The sequence below is a fragment of the Micropterus dolomieu genome, linkage group LG19 (genome assembly GCF_021292245.1).
Source record: "Micropterus dolomieu isolate WLL.071019.BEF.003 ecotype Adirondacks linkage group LG19, ASM2129224v1, whole genome shotgun sequence".
Taxonomy (NCBI): Eukaryota; Metazoa; Chordata; class Actinopteri; order Centrarchiformes; family Centrarchidae; genus Micropterus; species Micropterus dolomieu.
Window position 1 is genome coordinate 28,174,707 of NC_060168.1, and position 21,039 is coordinate 28,195,745.

The 21,039-nt window shown below is 38.8% G+C and overlaps 1 protein-coding gene and 1 pseudogene across 1 annotated transcript; both read left to right on the plus strand.

The window, feature by feature from the left end:
- LOC123957313 overlaps positions 1–10,316 on the plus strand; it is a 95,360-nt pseudogene extending 85,044 nt beyond the window's left edge.
- A 3,486-nt stretch (positions 10,317–13,802) lies between these two features.
- Positions 13,803–16,261, plus strand: nanos1 (nanos homolog 1). Its single transcript, XM_046031477.1, has one exon. The coding sequence runs from the start codon at positions 13,944–13,946 to the stop codon at positions 14,619–14,621; it is 678 nt and encodes a 225-aa protein (XP_045887433.1). The 5' UTR covers positions 13,803–13,943; the 3' UTR covers positions 14,622–16,261.
- The last annotated feature ends 4,778 nt before the right edge of the window (positions 16,262–21,039 follow it).

The window sequence follows — 21,039 nt, forward strand, 5'->3', positions numbered from 1 at the left end:
TCTGCCTTGAACAAAAGCTGTCTGCATCACATACTAATCACCATCATGGCCATCAAATTTCTTTTAAATTTGTAATGTTGTTTTTGAGATATCCTGCTCAAAAACCAAGAACTTGAAAACCAAATAAAGCTTTAAGTTTGAAAAAGATAGACTTTTGATAGAATAAAGATATATTGCAAGGATACAACTACAGTAGCTAATGCTACAGGGTAGTAATAATGGTTTAAAGTTATGTAAAACATTATTGCAATTGAAATTTCTATTTAAAAAAGAGTCCTTGAGCTGGAACAGTGATTTTCTTTTTTGTTGATTTTTATTTAGTTGGAATATCTATTTGTTATCTTTTTTATAGTCAACCCAACAGATTATGGACTCTTAAGTGATACAAACAATTTAAGTAGCTAAAATATATAATTGAAGTGGGGGTAGGACAAGAAAAGTTATTCCAACTTCTTCCTACCCCCTTTGAACATTAGTTTTTTTGTTGTTGTCTTTTAACATGTTCAATAAAGAGTTATAAAAAAAAGATTCACAGGTTGCTAGTACACTGTCAAGAAATATTTAATGAATCCTGAAATTGATACCTTCAGTCTCCCTATCTGTTTCTTATCCCCCTCACTTCTCATGAACCACAGGGGCCGTTAACATTATCGGCTTTATGACATGACTGGTAAAGATCACTGGGATTCCTCTGAGCCCCCATTCCTCAGGTTTAAGTCTTTTGACCATATTCTAATGCTCACTCTATTAAAATCCATTTATGACTGCAATGACTGAAATGTGCTTAACAAGTCTGTCATCGCTGCTGCTTTGTTAGAAACAGTTGAGCCAATCGAATGTGAAATGGCTTGCTGGGTGACGAAACCCCCGACGGTGAACTTTGAGGCTGAGGGATTTGGTCTGGGTGGACAGGTGGTTCTACTGGAGAGGCAGGAGCTTGATACAAAGCCTTTGAAATCTTCTCAACTGGAAAATGTGGCTGCCTTTTGAGACGACAAGACGTCTATCCTACAAACAAACAATTTAATGTAGTGCAGGGTCTTAAAATATTACTTTTGTAGAACAAATAATAATATCAATAACTTCAAAACGAAGTTACACAATGCTTTACAGTAAAAACAAATAAAATGCAAATACCACAAGATAAAAGTGAGTGAACAAGTGTGAAACATTGTGCAACATAATGAAATCAGTTCCTTTGTTTCTAAATTAATCAGACAGTTGAAGGATATTTTCAATTAAATTACACTGTATGTCTTTTTTTTTTTTTTAAACAATGTCACCTTGAAGTAGGTTAAAATTCACTGTGACTTGAATAATACGATGATGAAATTGGTAGCAAAGTTGCACACATTTTGCAGTGTACTCCTCATTTTTGCATTAAATCACTTTGGCTTTGTTCAGCCCTGCCAGATGACCCTTTGTTAAAAAGTGCTGCTGTTTATTTTCAACTAATGAAACAGATTTCTAATGAAAGTTTGCAGCTTTAAAATACCCCAACCTGTGAAATAAACAGTATAGTAGTACATAATAGTCTGTGGAAATTTACATGACATGGAGCTTAATGCTGCTTATTCTGTTTTATGACTCCCCCTTAGTCATGCAAAAGAAGAGTTGTCTTGTATCTGCCAGTAAAGAAGCATGGATTCTATTTATTTTTTTATGGCACATTTATATCTAACGAGCTTTCCTCCATGTTTGTTGTTGGTGCATCATGTGACATCAAATATTTGTTGTATCAATTCAATCAATGACAAGGCATTATGTCGTGTCTTATGATGTAGTATATCATAATAGAGTATTTCCAGTTAAAACATTGACATGACACATAAATGGGGTAAAAATACCCCAAAATCATGCCGATAGTTTATAGCCACTGGGATGCAGCCACAGTGTCATAGAAAAAGGAAAACATTTTTAAGAGTGACCAGTGAAAAATGAACTGCCTTGTGTTACATGCCCATCCACCACCCCAACCTCCCCAGCCATACTAGAGTGTTTCACTTCACTACCTCTTGCATTGGCATATAGTGGTGTCATGACTTGGCTGGTATGCCTTATACAATGTAAGTGACTAAAGAGATGCATTATTTGAAATATAGTGGGATTAATGGTTGAATATTTATGCCTAAATGTATACCATGAGATAAGCACTGAAAACAAGTATTTTGGGAACAATTGTTAAATAAGTATATGGAAAATCACTGCTATAACATGGGTAAATGGGCATGTTTAATTTAATTTTGTCTTGAAACGTGTTTCTTTTCACACTTTTCTCTTCTCTATCACTTCATGATATGAAAAATGATTTGAGCTAACTGTATGAACCTTGTTTTGGCTGCTCCTTCTAGTGAACTGTCCAGTTATCTGACATTCACTCCTTCGTGACGCTTCATGACAGTTGACAGGTGAGAGGAGAATATGTGGAGGCGAGGTATCATCCTGAAGAAATGCCAGAGAAACTCAACTGATCTCAAAGTTTCACATGGATCACTGAACACAGTTATTATCCACTCCACATGCACACACAAGCGTACTTGCATTCATTGGCCCACATGCAACACACACAACACGCTATCACACACAAATCACCTGACTTGTGCCCTAATGATGTTGCTGATATTAATGAGGAAAGGGACATGCTTGCGAAGGCAGCTAACAATGCTAATCATGGAGATATCACACTGATACCCCCATAACAAGCTATCATGCAGTGAATGAGGCATTGAATAACTGGGATCTGACATGTTTATATTGATGTGTACGCATACTTCCTGATTCAAGCCAAGCAAGCCAATCACAAGAAATAGCAAAATAAAAACACCATCGGCAACATGTGGAGGGTTTCAAAGCTTATTTACACCCTGAAATTTGCTTTAAAGTGCACTGAAAAAGAAACTCAGCCATGTATCTCAATTACAGATTTTTCCATCTACTTTGAAACATATTTTCAGATAACTTCTCAGCAATATTTACATGAATTTTACAGTTCCACAGATTATGTTGTCAAGTAAAAACCTTGTGGATCCAATATCAAAGTAAGATTAGATAAGCAGACATGTTTTAATTTTCTGGCCACACATATTCACAGAATCTTTTTAATTTTATTAAGAAGGATGCAATCCCTCAACTGAAAAAAACCTGAAAATGAACCGAAGTCATAAAGTTATGACTCTCATCCAACAGTTTTGTGATCAAAGGAAAGATACATTACATGGCCAGAAGTATGTGGCCTTTGTATCATTAAATCCTTATGAAGAGTTTCTCCAAATGAAGACAGCGGTTTCAAATGCTCAGTTTGATTCCAAAAGCACCAGTGACAAGTTAAGATAGCCCTAGGAAACAGCTAATAAATACATGATAGTTGGGTGATCATGTCAAAGGACCTAGTGCTCTCAATATTTTATAAACGACATCTAAACTCGTAATTTTTAAACCACTGTTCATCAATGTGTGATTGTTTAACATCTCATTCCAAATCTATGAGTATTAATCTGCTGCTCTAACAGCCCCCACTCTTCTGGTTTCAGGGTTTCCAGTAGTGTAATCAGGTGGTACTTTTTTAGTATCAGCTAATAAATGGTTATTTTGGTCTCTCTGTCTTCTCTCAAAGTTGTAATGAGACCATCTCATTTATCATGAAATAAAGAGAAATATGAAAAACATACAATGAATGCAAGAAGTAAAAAAAAAAAAAATCTCAGTTGGAAAAGAAAACTTATTTGCATTAAATACTTTGGTTTCCAGCTCACTGGCAGCCTTAAATATAATTTAACATCCTCCAGCTGATTGCAAATCTGGGATATGGTTTCCCTTCTATATCTAAATATTAATAGTCTCCATTAGACGAAAATTACTTTCATCTCCGACTCACATGGAGGGATTAGATTTTAATCAACGCATTAAATATGACTTTCTATTCCTGCAGATGGGAGAGGATGGCAGGCAGTCAATTAGTATCATGCTCTGTTTGCGGTCTCACAGTGGAGCCGGATAAAGTCTTTGTTATCACAGACACTGTATGAGCATAAACAAAAAGACAAAGTGACATGTGGGAATGAGGTGACATAATTATGAGCTTCTGTCAAGGATCAATGCATCAATATAACTTTAAAAACAGCTTTTGAAAATATGTTTTTTTTAAATTAATAGACTTAAATTCTCAACAAAAAACTACATTTATGGATTGTTTATGTTCTCCATCTCACATTTCTAAGATTTAAAGTGAAGCTCAATCTTCAGTTACAGTTATTCTAAAATATCAATCTGGAACCGGTTGCTTTTCTTTACAGATATCAGTGGCCAAAATGTGTTCATTAAAAATACAACTGAAGACATGCAGTGCATAAATACAGAAATGTGCAAAATATAATCATGACCAAAAAGTTTTATTCAACATAACAGTATATTCAAAAACAAACCAATTGAATACCTACAGGCAGAAGAAATCTGAAGATATAAACACTCGACGTGCAGCAATGAGACAACTCCGGCTTTGCAGTGATCAATTCTCTGGAGGGGATTATGTACAACCACGGTCCAAATAATGCCAGATAGACACTTGCTGAAGAGCAGCGGTGTACACAACAATCAGGTAAGATAGCCCTAAATACCTCAGATAAACTAAACAACTTGCCACACAATCAGTAAAGATTGCAGGACAATTTTTTAGCACAGGCTTGCATTTATGCATAGGAATCCAGAAGTTCTACAGTTGACAAAGTAGTTCCAAAAGAAATGACTGGCTGACTGCAAGGTAAAGCGCTGAAAATATTCTAAATCTAGCATACACTTAAACTGATTTTCATTTTTATTAATTTTGGACCTTTAGGTGGCTAAAATGGGTTTTGCAACACCAGCGCAATGGCAGGTTTGATTCTTCCTCTGTTCCTCCACAGCTTGTGTTAAAGTCAAATTAGAAACATCATATGGCCATTATTGGCACATCAAATGTTTTAGTTTTAATGGCACTGCAAAATTGTATTTAAAAAATTTACAGCCAAACGTAACAGAAATGGCATTCCTGTTACTCTGGAAAATCCACAGAACACTTTTCATAGGTACTATTTGTGTACAAAGTAGTTCTAGATGAACTGCTCACATGAGGTTGCTGGATTGTCCAGATCATCCAGACTTTCTTTTATTCACTCTGTGCTGTGTAGATCCTATCAGCATCACGCAGAAAGGAGTGTGGCCATCTGCTTATCTGTCTGCCCACCACATGGTCGAGTATGCCCTTGGCATCCCTGACAAGACCTGCAACAACTACCATGCAATTGACCAGAGTAAGAACTCAGCAATAATGTGCACTGTTTCATTACGTTTTCATTTAAAAGTCTTTTTTTTGCTTTTTTTTCTCTCAGAATATAGACCATTCAATGCATGTGGGACTTGCACAACTTTCAGGAGGCACAACACTCTGCAGGACTTCACTTTATGGAATGTAGGTAACTTTGGAGCCATTAGTGGTCAGGATAGTATGATAGCAGAAAACTACGCTGGAGGGCCAATCAGGTTTTCAAATTCTTTTGTAATTCTGCAGGGAGTCGTATGAATGCTACATTTGAAACATTCTGTTTTTAAAAAATTCCCTACAGTATCAAGTTTGAGGATGGTTAATAACTTTAAATCTTCTACCATCAACGGCCATACACGGCAAAGTTTTCACTGTTCAATTCATGTCACTTCAATCCCTTTTCCCTCAGATGTGGAATCATGGCCACAGCGATGCTTACACCAGAGATCTGTATGTTGAGACTCCTGACATAAACCACATTGTGTCAGTAGTGGGCTGGGTACTAGAAAGTGGTACTGAATACTGGATTGTGCGTAAATTCTGGGGAGAGCCATGGGTGAGTCATTGCATATTAGCTTAATAGCCTCAGTTATTGCAGGGTTCAGTAGCTCTTAAACTTGGCATTTAAAAATTGGATTTTAGAATGAAATGCCGTGGGTGCACTTGAGTTCTTTTTTTTTTTTATCTTAGTGACCTAGAGATTTTTCTTTCCTAGTTTGGCAGGCTGGTTTATGACTGTGGCAAGTGTCTACAAAGGAGGAAGTGGAAGCAAGTGGAAGAAGACTGCATGTATAGAGATGTGATTCCTAATTTAAGATATATAGTATTAAGATCCATTGTTATCCATTATAACATCTTAGCTCAAAGCCTTGTCATGTGTTGGCTGTGTTGACTGGAATTGTCATGTCAGTAATTGCTCAAGCCAGTGAAATAAAATGGATTAAACTTTAACCAGTGACTTTTAGCAGTTTGACTCTGAATTGGCAGCAGAATCTGATACGGAGACCTTAGTATATTCTCTGGTAAAATAAAGCAAGAATGCAAAAGACTCTGGCAGGGTCTGCAGTTTGGTACTCAAAGCTGCAACAAGATAGGGCCTTTCAAGTTCAAGGAATACTTCACTAAAATGCTTCATGCAAAGGTTTAGAATATCTCTTAAATTTCCCTCACTGCCTTGATCATTCAGCCTTTTAAAACATTCTGCACAAGGAGCCATCGATACAGTAACATGTGCATATTGTTCTTGTTGTATGTTCCTGGTGTACGGACGGAACTGAGAAAGAAAGTTTTTTGTGCTCTGCTCCCCTCACCCACTTGGAATGGCCTTCAAAAATACAATACATTAAGAGAATGAGTCTTTATATCGGATTTTAAAGCGCTAATAAGTACAACGATGAATGACTCGGTTGGTACTTGTCACTGTGTGTAGTTATTTTAAGTTATTTAAATTATTTGATGCGTAGATGGATATTTTAAATGTTTCTTGTGGTATTGTTGTCTTCTGTAACCTTTTTTATACTGCTGTCTTGGCCAGGTCACCCTTGTAAAAGAGATCTTAACTGGTCATACCTGGTTAAACATGAAAAAAATAGTATTCACTGATTAAAACACTTGCACTAAAAGGGTGCTTCAGTGGTTTAGTATAGCACTTTTACAAAATTGAATTAAAAGCAGTTGAGAAGTATGGTACCCCACACATTCCAAATGCCTACTTCTAATTATACATACAAAGTTTTTAAGGCAGGTTTTGTATTAAAAATCCTCCAGCCCTGACATTATTGGGGTAATTTATTCAAACACTTTCTTCAAAACCACAGAAGACACTTGTAAGGATGAAATTAAAATACATGTGTAAAATTGGAGTGCCCCTAAAAGGTAAAAAAACCTAGTGCTAAGCATTTTTGGAAGAAGACTGGGATGGAACCAAAAGGAGGACGCTCATGAATGTGATTTTAATTTAGGAGGTGGGGGTGTCATAACTGACTACATTTTGGGGTGAACTATTCCTTAAGGCTTGGTACACCTGAGACCAGATGCCCCACAAACCTGTTCACACTGAAGGGCACACAGCTTCTGGTATTTGCAAAAAAGTTGTGAAATTAACTTCATATCTCCCGGGGAAACTTGCACAAATTTGCTCTGGAGGTACTTCACTTGTACTGATTCAGAATATTTTTCCTCCTGCAGTTCTGAAGCAAATCATGTAGCCTAATTTGCTTCTGTCTATGTGCACGTAGACTGATACAACAAGGTCAAGTTGTAAGGGGATGTAAATACAAAATTGTCAAGGCTTTAGAGCTCTACACTAGCAGTGATTGTTTCCTGAGACTGTCATGAATGACATACAACAACCTTCCTGTCATTACCGTCAGACTTCTAGAGACAGGACCACTAGACCAAGCCTCTTTCATAAGCCAAATGACATTTGTTTGTTCTACATCTCTGAGCTTGATAAACAGACCCACCTACCTTATTGACTGACATGCTTTATTAGTTTCAATTATGTCATGCTTCTAAAGTAACATTCAGTTTCATCGCCAGTTATCTACACTGGCACACACAACGGCACAATGCCATCCTCTGAGTTTATGTGCAATTACAAAGAGCCCATTTTCTTGCTGTTCAGCTGGGGAACAAAAGAAAACTGAGCACTTAGATATTTGGTTCAGGGGACACAACAATAATAAAAATGCATGAACACAAGCTGCTGTGCTTTGCTGCTGATATGGAAATACTTCCCATTAACTGCAGTTTCCATTCAGCATCTCTGGGGAGAACAAAGGATAATCAAACCTTATGCAGTGCTGTTAACTTCAAACCTCCAAACCAAGGCAAACCTTAAGCCTATAAAGCTGTAGTGAGTCCGAGTGGAGGCCCACTGTGAAAACAAATATTGAACATAATTTGGTTGCTCAATATTATGAGATCAAGCCCGCACCCTTTAGCAATCTTTCACGTGAAATCAAATTTACGCTCTGATTAAATTTCCTGCATGTTTTCTCATTTGCATAATCACAAACAGACCTCTAATGGCTGTGAATGAAAACACATGGTAATCTTTGGGTCTGAGGCTCAAAAAGAAAGAACAGCGTTTCTAGTGCGACAAAACAAAATTGTATGAAAAATGCACATGAGTTATTTTCATACTGAGTGATTCAGCATTTATCTTCATTACAGCAATCGATATGGCAAAATGGATTTTTCAGCAATTCCTGCAAACCCATTATGTATTGTTTTGGTGATCAATATGTCACTCTCTTAACATGGAGGTGGAGTGGGTTGTTATATGAAAAGGGTATTACCGAGGCCTTTGATGGTGCCGAGGCTTGGATTATCATCTTAAATAGAGTTGGAAGGAATATCCACATCTAAGGTATCTTTGAGTAAGGCATTGTAATGATTTATGCGTGGCAGCTGCCTGTAGCAGCAGTGTTAGAATATGCAGAAAGCTTCCCTGTGTGTGAGCTTTGTGTAATCCTTCCCAATGTATTCACCTCTCAAGGCCACTGCTGAATATAAGCAACATAAAATAAGCAAAAATAAGCAACAAATGATAACCAGACAGCCATTGAAAACATTATGGTATTTAACAGAAAAATGTGTTGTAGCCTTAGAGGTTACAAACACCATAATGATTCCAAACATGCCCAAATTATACATTTCAACTTTTACTAGGTTCATACACTGCAAAAAGTAACAAACCAAAAGTAGCTATTTAACCCTATACCCAGGAAGCTATCGATATTATTTATTTATGTTTTTAATTCATCTCTATACTGTATATCTTTTTGTATTAGTCTGTTGCACAAGCAGGGATAACTTCCTGGTGTCTGGAGGACTTTTAGACACCATCATGTGATCCTGCTCCATACTTTATTTATTTCCAGGGGAACTGACTAGCTGTATGAGCAGATGCAATAAGAGTGAAAAAAAAAAGAATCAGATTTTTTCATGCATTCCACAATATCATCAATCATTCATTTATTGTGTCAAATATGAATTGAGCAGACTTTTGCACCCTAAATCTTGTTCTGTTTGCCAAAATACAAGGCCTGGATCAAGGCACAGAATGTGTTGATGAATCTAATCATAATGCATGAAGCAGATTAGCACTGCGAGATGGTTTAAATCACACATTATCATACCCCTAACTTCAGCAAAAGACACGTCTGAGCTGATTTGCATTGCATAATACATCTAAAGCACAAACAGGAAAAAAATGTAGATGTAAGGCTCATATTGCTAATGAGCCCATGCAGGAAATATGATTTGATCATTAAAAACAAAGTGTCTTCCTCAGCCAGTCACCACTTTTCCTAATGATCTGTTTTTCCCCCTGTCAAGCAAAAAAAAAACACTTACACAACAATCACTTAGTCTGTGTGATTCATAAATCGATTTACAGCCACAGCCACCCCGCTGATGTTATGCATCATTCCACTGCAAATCTCACTTCCTTGTCCAATATACTCATGCAACCTCGAGGCAGCCGCAGAATTAGCTTTAGTTATGATGAGTATTAATTCCTCTTAGTCACAACAAAATTAAGAAATAATATGGCCATGAATATTTCAGTTACACTGCACCAACACAGGAATCTGCTCATACAGTCTGCCCTGGCTTGCAAAAAAAGAATTGGCGATTACATACATTATTAATGCTTCATCATAAAATTCATATTTTGCTCCAGCTGAATGGGGGCTCTGGAATGAAAATCCAATGAGCAGTCAATACTATTTCAAAGTAACTTGCTGAACACACAGTACAGAGAGAAATGGCCTCTAAAAAATCGGAGCTCACTGAACAGTGCTTTTGTTCTGCTTTTATCACTCTCCTAAGATAGTGCATTCTTGTTATATTCCTAAAAAAAATTGATGTGAAGCTTCCAAGTCAGTGAGTTCTTGCAGCCTCCCCCTGGAAGTTTTAATTAGAACACCAGTCACTCGTGTTATCGTTGTTTCAAGAGGGCCGCTTCCACATTCCTGAGCTGCCCACTTCATCAGAGGCCCGCAATGAGTAGACTGGTTAGGACGACTACCTCATATTCCCTTTGGATTTTAACTTAAGAATCACAATCTGTATCACTAATTGGTAGGTTTCTTATAGAGACATACAGTTTTTTGTAAAAATTAATAGACAGGTCCTTAATGAAAACAAATAATGCAAGAGCAGCAGATTATACATATCCCTTTACATGCAATAAGCTTTCCATACACAGTATGTGCATATTACAAGAATCAAAATAGACAAGAAAAGCACTAACATTATTTCCATAAATGAGCTTTTGGATGCTGAATAACACCCTCTAGCAGCCATATTGGAGGTCTGTGTCACTGGGATGACTGTGAGAGGTTATTCTATGTTGTTGATGATGTTTCAGATGAGGAACTGATTTCATTCCTCAAGACACAACTTAAGCTGATGATACACAGGGCAACTTTTTGAGCAATGTTGCTGGGCAATCTTGCTGGAGGCAAGTCCGACTATGTTTTGAACGGATAGCGGCAGTGCGGGGCGGGTGGTGGGGGAAGGGGATTACGGTAGTAATCTTTACTCATTACCACTGACGGTAACGTTGCCCAGCACGATTGCTCTAAAAGTTGCTCCGTGTATCATCAGCTTTAGCGCTTTCAAGTAAAGTTATCGCTAAAGTAAATGTGGTCCATTTTGTCAAAGTAAGCTACAGTAGCCTATAATATGTTTTGTTGTATCTGAGAAATTTTACAAACTCTTGCAACCCCAACAGATATGGCTTTTTACACCAACCACTACTTATGTTGTGATATATTGTGATAGTAAGAGTTTTTAATGACATTGTGTTAATGATGTGGTTATATTTGCTATCTGTGAAACCAATGTTATCAATGCACAATCCTACATGATTGGAAAGGGAATTGTTTGGGTACTCAGGTTCCTTCTTTCTTTTCTTGTTTTTTTGCTTTGCACTTAAACTTAAAGAGGTGGTATAATGATTTTTTCCCCTCTCCTTTATTGAGTTATATATCTTCTTTGTGCATGTAATAGTGAAAAGTGAAAAAGCCCAAAGGTCTCTCCCACAGAAAACTCTGCTCTGAACTGCCTGAAAACAGCTTGTTTGTAGTACAGCTTTTTCTTCCGCTCTCTTGTGATATCACAAGAAAACACGTGTCATAATGCTCGCCCTCAAAAACACCGGTGGAAAAACACTCTGCTACAGCACACACCTCTCCTCTCCCTTCCAAACACTAGCTACCCTCCAGGCAGTCAATGTTGTTGAAAAAGTTGTTACTGTGATGTAGAGACAGAGCTCGGTTATAACTTTATGGATGAAAGATACATTTGTTACAGATTAATAACTCACCACGCTGAAACTCTTGCCCCTGTCCATATTGCTAAGCTGGTAAGGGGAACATACAGCTGAACCAAAGCCATGTTTACCGGCCTCTCACAACCCGCCCTTCTCTGCTTCTGATTGGCTAGTAGTCCTTAACTAGGAGCTGCACATGTGCAACTCCCAACAAAGATCATGTAGAGGCAAGATGTATCACTCCATAGCTAAAACGGAGCGTACAATACATAGGGTGAAAAGAGGAGCTGCAGCAATGTGTAGTATGTCAAAAAATATGTTGTTGTTTTTTAAATGAAACCATGTAAACCTGTTCTGGTACAACCCCTAAATAAGATTTTGAACCTGAAAATGAACATAATACGCCTCTTTAATAAAAGATGAGAAAAGACATGTGAAACAAAATCAATTTCAAAGATTTCTGCCTGAGGTGAATTAGATTCATCTTGTTGTTCAAAGAATTCAAAAAAGACACAAAAAAATCCTCATCAGCAACGTCCAACCTATGTTTACTCTGGATAATCCACAGACATATTCCTAAACAGTTTTCTTGGAAACAACTTTCTACCAAATAAAGAGTCCCTATGAAGTGTGTTCTGTGGATTAACAGATTAAACAGGACACTGTTTCTGTAGAGAGAAACCTTCTGATTTTGTAATGGTTCAGTGCCGTTAGTGCCACAAACAAACTGGCTAGTTAGCACTAGATGTAAATGAGAAGGTATCTGGGGTAATTTCGGTGAACTGAGCCTTTAACAACACTAACTCACCCTACACATATCCCACAATATGTTGTTTTGTCATGTAGCTTCATAGTAGTTGTGCAGATTTCTCATTAGACCTTCACTCAGAAGTATATTGTGTATTATTCAGGTAAAGAGTCCTAATTTCATTGACAAGATCTGTACAGTTTGGTTGTGTGCTCCTCTCTATAACAATTGTTGCCTCTGCGGAATCATAATATACTAACGACATCTGGCTAGTGGAACATCATGAGTGACTTTCATCTTCCAGCTAGTGACCATCATTACTGTAGGTTTTGTTTGGCACTCTCCTTCATTCAGGGGAGGGAAGAATGGAAGTAAGGGGGGGCTTTTGGTTTAAATTAACTGACCTGTAATTGCACTATGCTGCCCCCTGTTGAAAAACTGTTCTGCATGTTGTGTTTACATCTTGTCTGAGTGGACTGATGCCATGTTTTGTCTGGATTTTATAACAGCATGTGACAACTAAAAACAAATTTAATACACACTGAGATGTCATAAAATGTTTGTTTACTTCTAAACTTACCAAGTTTTATTTTCTACAGAAAAATCAAACTTTTTACAGTAAACACAGATAGTAGATTTACATGTTAAACATAGTATTTCTCAGAGCATACCTACCTGTGTATAGAGCAATGCCATTAAGCCCATGTCATGTAGAATGAGCTGTTATGAAGAAACTTATGATAATAAACGGGGGAAAAAATACAGAAAAACGCATTATAATTAACTGCACATTATAATTTAATTTGGTTATTTGAATTAAAAATTACGCCTTCCAGATGAATATGTCCAGTAAATGGAGCAATAAACTTCTTCAGCATGAGAAAACCTGAAAACATCAGGGTTTGGTTAATATGTTTGTCTCATATTGATTCAATTAGAACATAATAGGATGCATCAGCAAAGAATTTCTTTTCCCAGGACAGTGAGAGGATGGCTGCTACATGGAACAAAGGGCACTTCTCCCGGAATATAAGGGGTTAAGATGTGTATACGCCCGAGTTGGCGTTGAGGGTATTCATGCACAATAATTAACGATATTGATTCACGAAACATGCGGAATTGTAATGTATTTTACAAGGGTGAACAAAGAGGCAAGCTATCCTCCTTTAATTGATTGGTAGTCGCGGTGAAATAACGTAATTAACTACAGTAAGTCTTTGTGCGCGAAAATTATTTATCTGCGCACTTGCCCAAATCATTAACAATGAAGTACTTTTTTTCACGAAAATGCCCTATCCCCTAAACAGCAGAATGGTAATGGATATCGACAAAGCGCTTGCCCGCAAGAAAACAAGTATGTGTAAATGTGGCTTTGAAGAAAAGCAGCTTGCTTTCAACCTGATCAGAAACTTGGTTTTGAAGGGAGAGCGCCCCACCCTCCTGGTCCTTATAACCAGAAAGCCTGTTTGCAGGACGCCCAAATATAACAGGAACACTGGAGACCACATCGCTGTGCATGAACCATTCTTGGAGACGAACTCTGGCTACAAAGACTTTACGGATTACACTGCTTGTTTCACTTTTTGATCGCAAGCAAACGACCAGAAGTCACCATGGATTTTCTCAATCACAACTATTTGAATGCGCGCAGCCCATATGACTATACTTTTAATTTCTGGAACGACTATCTCGGCCTGACGACGTTGGTTACGAAGAATAATAAACTCAGCATGCCCCAGAACCCCAACTCCATCACGGAGTCCCTGAAAGCGACCCTGGGCTTGGACGACTCCCCGACATGTCCGTGCGTAATCGCGGGCGGTGTTGGAGAGAGTCTGCACATGGACTGTTGCTGCCCGTCCGGGAGCCCCCCGCCGGCCTCCATTCTGGACATAAAGGAACGTTTCTCGATACTGAGCCCATTCCAGAACCAGCTCAGCGTCCAGCCGGAGCGAGATGTGGGCTTTGGTGGGAGCTTCTCGGGGTTCGATCTGTTCGGCATGGAGAGGAAGATGCGCAAACCCGCTTCCAGGAGCAAGCAGGAGCCCAAAATCTGCGTCTTCTGCCGAAATAACGGAGCGCCTGAGGAGGTGTACGGCTCTCACGTCCTGAAGACTCCAGACGGCAGGGTTGTGTGCCCCATTCTGAGGGCTTATACCTGTCCCCTTTGCAGTGCCAACGGGGACAATGCCCACACGATAAAATACTGTCCACTGTCAAAAGACCAGCCATCCCAACGACCATTAAAGGGAGGGAGGGCTGTGGGTGGTAAGAGGATGAAAATATTCTAAACAGACATGGCTATTAAGTAAATTGAATTGCACTGAACAATTTCCAGATGACTGTTTTGATTTCGGCTCTAGCCTTTATCCCAGTTTCATAAACATATTGATTTTATCGTTTTTTCCCTTTAAGATCTCTTATATTTTTATAGTTCTTTTATCCACATAGAATAATTTTATGGTTATACATTGGATTTATTTTTCTTGGTAGTTTGTAGTCATTTGAGAGTGTGCATATAAATACATGTATCAATAATCACAAAGTGTGAATACATTTTTAAAAAAGTATTTTGGTCATGTAGGGAAACACACTGACATTGGCAAAGGGGATGAATGTCATATTTCTACCAAGTATTTTTGTAAGGTGAGCTAAGCTCACTGTAATTTTCTTTCACTTCTTAGAAAACCAAAGTTATGTTTGCCATTAAAGAAGCTCAAGAATGTGTCATTAATGAGTACTTGTGTGCATCTGACTGGAGGAGGAACTCTTTGATCCCATCTGCCTGCACTCCACAACATATTTTCCAACTTGCTCTAAAAGTTGACATTCAATCTGCAAGGCAGGAAGAAAAAAAGACAATGTGGCCTCTGTTTAGAGCTCATGTTCTCTGAGGAGCAGTATAATCAATTGTTGCCAAGCCAAACTTCTTTTCCAATCCCATGTGATGAGAACGTTATTTACAACCATTTAGAATTGAGAGATACTAGCCTTCATTTTATATGTTTACATTCCCAAATAAGGGCGACACACTGGATTTCTTTCACTGTCAGGTCTCTCTCTCTCTCTCTCTCTTTCTCTCTCTCTCTCTCTCTCTCTCTCTCTCTCTCTATGGTGTTTTGTTGTTTTGGTTTGCCCTGACAATGATTTCACCAGTGAGTCTCATGGGCAGGTCTGCTCTGCAGTATCAAGTGGAGTGAGTCCCATTTACCTTTCACTCTGAGTGTAGGGTGAAGAAGAGCAAATGAATGTTAATAAACAACAACATGTTATCCCATTTTTCCTTTTTTGAAGAATCCAAAAAAGATGCAAAAATGTTGTGAATGTATGATTGAAAGTGTCACTTGCAGGACTGCACATTTCTGACAGTTTTGTTTACCAAAGGAATACAATTGCATTGAAGAAAGAAGAAAGATTTGCTGTATTGTATATAAAGTGATGTTTATTCAGTATTTTAACATTACAAGTGACTTCAGAGGGCGCTACCTCAACAGGATTTTGTACTTACATGTAAAATGTTAACAGCAGTTTATTGATATAGTGCTGCCATTTATAATAAGGGTTTTGATAGTATTTTTGATCTTTGTATAACATAATTGTATTTTCATTTTGTTGCATTTAACATTAAGGAAGTGAATTTCCAAGAAGCTATAAGCATTGCTCACCAAATGGTGATTGTCTGTAAATAATGATTATACCCATACTTTTTAAAGTTTAGTTGTTCAATGTTACATTCATAAGAGTGTGCAAGAGTGGATAATGAAAAATGCTGACACAAATTTGCCACTTTTAACAGAGGTTTTTTGATTAAATGAATAATAGAAAAAGAAACACTGTTGAACTTTATTTATATTTTACCACAATCTCCTGTATGCTGCTGTGCAGAATAACAACATATGAATCCACTAGACAAATAAAACCTTTCCAAATATTTGGAACTATGTGGTCATGTTCTTCAGTTGGTTTACTCAACATTTGACTGATTGGGTATATTTTAAAAACAGTAATTTTAGACTCTTAGACAACTATTCTGTTTTACTGACTGATTTGCAGATAGACTGATTAAAAAGTAGACTAAAACACATTTACAGGAAAGGCCTTGCTTGCCCCAGTTGACCTATTAATTGACCGCCTCACTGACTAACTAACACACAGACTGTATGTGGATCATGTCAGTGTTGAGCCCTTGTGCACACAACAACACATTTAACAGAGAAAAACTTCCCTTTAGCCTTTTTGGACAAACTCAAACTAATCTGCAGCTCTCCTATCTTAAAGATTTGTCTCTGAAGGACAAACACAGTGCTGCGGTTGTTCGTGGTTGTTTAGGGAGGTCTGCCCACACAAGAATGTCTTGGCTTATGCTTTGCCATTCAAACGGATCATGTTTGCGCTGAAGTGGATTGAATAGCTGGCCCTCCCGGCCTACTCTGCCTGCCATCTGTGGAATGGCTGCTGCAGACATATTAAGAGGCAGGAAGCTTTGCTGCTGCTTCTTGTTTTTTCGAAAAAGTCAGAGCTGTACACAGTGCAGCTGTGAGTGCTTATAACTTACTACAGCAGTTTGGTTTCTTACAAATGTCCCATCAATAAGGGAACAATAAACCATGATGAGTTCATGAATGGCTTTACTGTCTGTGGCTGGACTCACCAGCAAAACAACCCCAGACATTCATAATTGCTGCTGATGCTAAGCATACGGTACAAAAACACATCAAGAAGACTGTGCACACATTGGCCTGAGGCATCCGGCTGTTGTCATCCACACCTTGGCTGTTCCTCCCTCCCTTCTCCCTGTTCCCCCTCCTCAGTCTTCATGCATCTCTCCAGCTGAGGCTGCGTCATTAAAAATGAATGACTACTAAGTGCAACAGGGATTTATCTCTGTGAGAACAGTGGTGAAAAAGCCTGCCGGGCTAGAATTTCATGCAAACACAGTCAGCTAACAGGTCTTATTCCCTCTACGCCGCAGCCTCCATTAGCCACTCTGCAGACAGGGCCCATATAATCTAGTTAGTTGCACCATTTATGAGATATATATCTTTCATGATCACATGATATGTCTTAGCTGGCTGGTTTTCATACAATATACAATTTGTGTGCACAACAAATCTCTCTGCAGAGATTGACACGCAGAGCAATGTAAGGCAGGTTGTGCAGCAGCAAAGTACTGCCATGTACTTTCTGTTCTTTTACAAAAACGGGAGATATTAATTCAAGATAAAGTTATCCTGGAATTGTCTATGGTCAGGCATGGTCTCTATTTTCTTTTCTTTTCTTTTTTGCAACTTAGCTGAGCCACTCCACAATCTTTCCACGTACTGCCTGGTACTGTAATTGCAGAAGTACCCTATGGGATACAAGTGCCCCTGGGTGGGAATCACTGCACTAGATTACACAATGATCTTTTAGTCAGAAGGTGATGGTTGTGGCTTTCTTTTGTTGGCCTGGTGTCAAATATTAGATTCAAGTCATTCCTCATACTACAAAATGTTGCAGTAATCTCTGTGTTTGTTGTATGGATTCTTATGATACACAATACTGTCATCCTAAAATGACTAGATCAAACAATGGGCCATTTCAAAAGCATCCATCTTCTTCGCCGACCCATATAATGATGTTGAGGGCAAATAATAACCTAATAATAATAAGTCTGGACATTCATTTTTGGTTCCATCAGTTCCCAGATAACACTTGCTTTCTTGTTGCTTTCTAATGAAGCTGACTGAAAAACTGCATCAAAATACAATAGTTCACAATCCAACTCTCTTAACCTTTGTACGTGGTGTAATAGAGCTGAAACAATGAACTCTTATCAGTCTGGTTCTCTGGGCAGGACATAGCAAATACTGCAATGGCTTTGCTAAATGACCCAATGCTCCATTTGCATAGCATCCTTCTCTTTCAGTGACCCACATGACAACAGTGTGGAAGGCTGCTAATAAGTTACAGATCTGCATCATTTCCCAGAATCCACTTGTAATGAGGATACCCCTGTCGCCTAGCAACTCCTGGAGTAAAAATTGGAAAAGCAGCTGAAAGCCATTCCATAGAGGCAGGTAAAGAGGATACCGTCTTTAGCCCTCACATTGGATGGCTTAGTGGTGATTTGGATCAGGTTTGATTTTAAAATTGGAGAAAATTGGAAGAAAACTCCCCTAAAAGGTTTCGGCATAGATGCATTTTCAACACATTACCACCCCCTGTGGTGATAAAAAGGTATTATGAAAACATTAATACCTATTTTGTGTCACTTCCTATGTTCAGTGGTCTTCAAAGCCACTCATGTGGAAGGAATCATAATGACGAGTATGGTGTTATCAAACTCTTTGTCAACATTGATGCACTGACCATTCTCCAGGCTCTGTGATAACAACTCTGTCCCTCTGAGGGCAGATTGCAGCTTTGATGCTGTAATTGAAATTTCACAAAGGATTTATTTGAAACCAAAACTTGGCGCTGTTTAAGTGAGGCAGACAGGTTATTAAGTTTCCTTCACAGCATGATCATCTTATTTCTCAGTGGCTGTTGCACTGCTGCAGATGTACTGTCAGTTGAAATAATCCTCCAAGTCACTGGTGCGTATCCATAGAAGGTCTGCACGGCAAAAGCAGCATCAGATAATATCAACATTTATTCAGGGAGTACTAGGTATTTTTTAAGAGTGGGTTTTCTTAAAATGTTGTTCTGCATTTGAAGCAAATATTCATCTGTCTTGCTTCATTCACAGCCTGGCTGTGGGCATTCTCAGCTTATTCACTATTATTGGAATATTCTTAGACAGTCCATAAAAAACAAGACAGCAGACGACTTGTTTTCTGTTCATATCAGTGCCTCTTGGTATTTATAAATAGTTTCAAGAATTCAATATCCTCCAGATGTCATCTTCCAAACAATGGCATCTTAAATGGATAGCAGCTTTTTTCAGTGTTGGATAGTAAAGTCAGCTGAAAGGATGCAATAGGAAAGAAGAAACAATTTATTTTATTTACTTATAGCATTTATTTTTCAAAAGGGGCCCTTTGTTGCCACTCATTCCAAGCATCAGCAGCAGCTACAACTGTTTGCAGCTCTTGCCATTCAGCTTGATGGGTAGATCCTGCAAAGCCCTCTATCAGCAGAGATAATCAAGGCTACATAAAATAACAGGAGATACAACCCTGCAAGAGCTTAACCTTGTCAATAAACTAGCTGACCAAAACAAGACCATTTTTAATAGATATCAGTGACAATTTAAATAACAATGCCTTTTGAGTTAGGCCATCAAAAATATAATGTCCTTTTTTCCTTTGGTGGGATTTATTATTCTTGATGTTGCACTCAAATGTAAGAGAGGTTGAGAAACAAGTTCTAACCTGCCTTCTCACTGCTGCATAACCAGCCAATCACTGCATGAAATGGCCATTCTTGTCAAATTGTAGATTTTGAAAAGTTGGAACCATTGTCAGATGATTCTCATTTGCAAATACAAGGTAATCACCAGAAAGCAGCTCTTCATCAGAGTGATGGCTTGTGGGAAGAAACTGTACCTGAGTCTGTTGGTTTTGGCGTACAGAGAGATGGATCTGCAGTGATGTTTCCTGCCCGTTTCCTGAATCTGGAAATGTATAAGTCCTGAATGGAGGGCAGGTTGGCACCTATGATCAGTGATGGATGTGCAGAAAACAGACTGGATGATGGCTGTGTAAAAGTGGATCAGCAGCTCCCTAGGCAGGTTGAGCTTCCTGAGCTGGTGCAGGAAGTACCTCCTTTGCTGGGCCTTCTTGATGGTGTCAGTGTTGGGCTCCCACTTTAGGTCCTGGAATATCGTGGATCCCAGAAACCTGAACGATCGCACAGCAGACACAGGGCTGTTGAGAATGGTGATGGGGGGGCATAGTGGGGGGGGGGCTCCTGCTGAAGTCCACGATCATCTCCACAGTTTTGAGCATGTTAGGCTCTAGGTTGTTCTGGCCGCACCAGAGAGTCAGCTGATCAACATCCCATCTGTAGGCAGATTCATCACCGTCCCGGATAAGGTCGATGATCGCTGTATCATCAGCAAACTTCAAGAGTTTGACAGAAGGGTCTTCTGAGGTGAAGTCATTGTTGTAGGGAGAGAAGAGCAGGGGGAGAGCACACACCGCTGGGGGGCGCCAGTGCTAATAGTCCAGGTGCTGGATGTGATGTTCCCTAGTCTCACGTGCTGACTCCTGTCAGTCAGGAAGTTTGTGATCCACTGACAGGTGGAGGCTGGCACAGTGAGCTGGGTGAGTTTGGTGCTGATGGTGTTGAACGCCGAGCTGAAGTCCACAAACAGGATCCTTGCATGGATGTAATGCAGTCCCAAGTTGACTGCATCATCCTAATGATGGTGCACGTTTGCAGGTTGTTACACGATCTACAATCTGCACTACAGCTCTTTAGAGCTTGATGGGAAAAGACAAAGTTCTGCCATTCGTCACTACTCCAGTGAGTTTTTCTTTTAATAAAAAAATGTGGATTATTGAGAAAAAAATTAATTAAAGAAATTAATTAAAGGGTAGCGTTATCAGTCAGATGTTGAACAGTTATCACCAAGAATGAGGCAGCAGGATCCCCTCTGGCAGGTGATAAAGACTAAGCTAATGCTCGTCAGCAGCAGTTAGTCATCGCTGTTAAATTGACTTAGCGGATTCGTTAATTCATACAGCACCACATCATGCCTGCTACACGGAATATTCCCTCTTT

Excerpts from the sequence above, each read along its gene's own strand:
- nanos1 (XM_046031477.1), top strand. The coding sequence starts at position 13,944 with ATGGATTTTCTCAATCACAACTATTTGAATGCGCGCAGCCCATATGAC.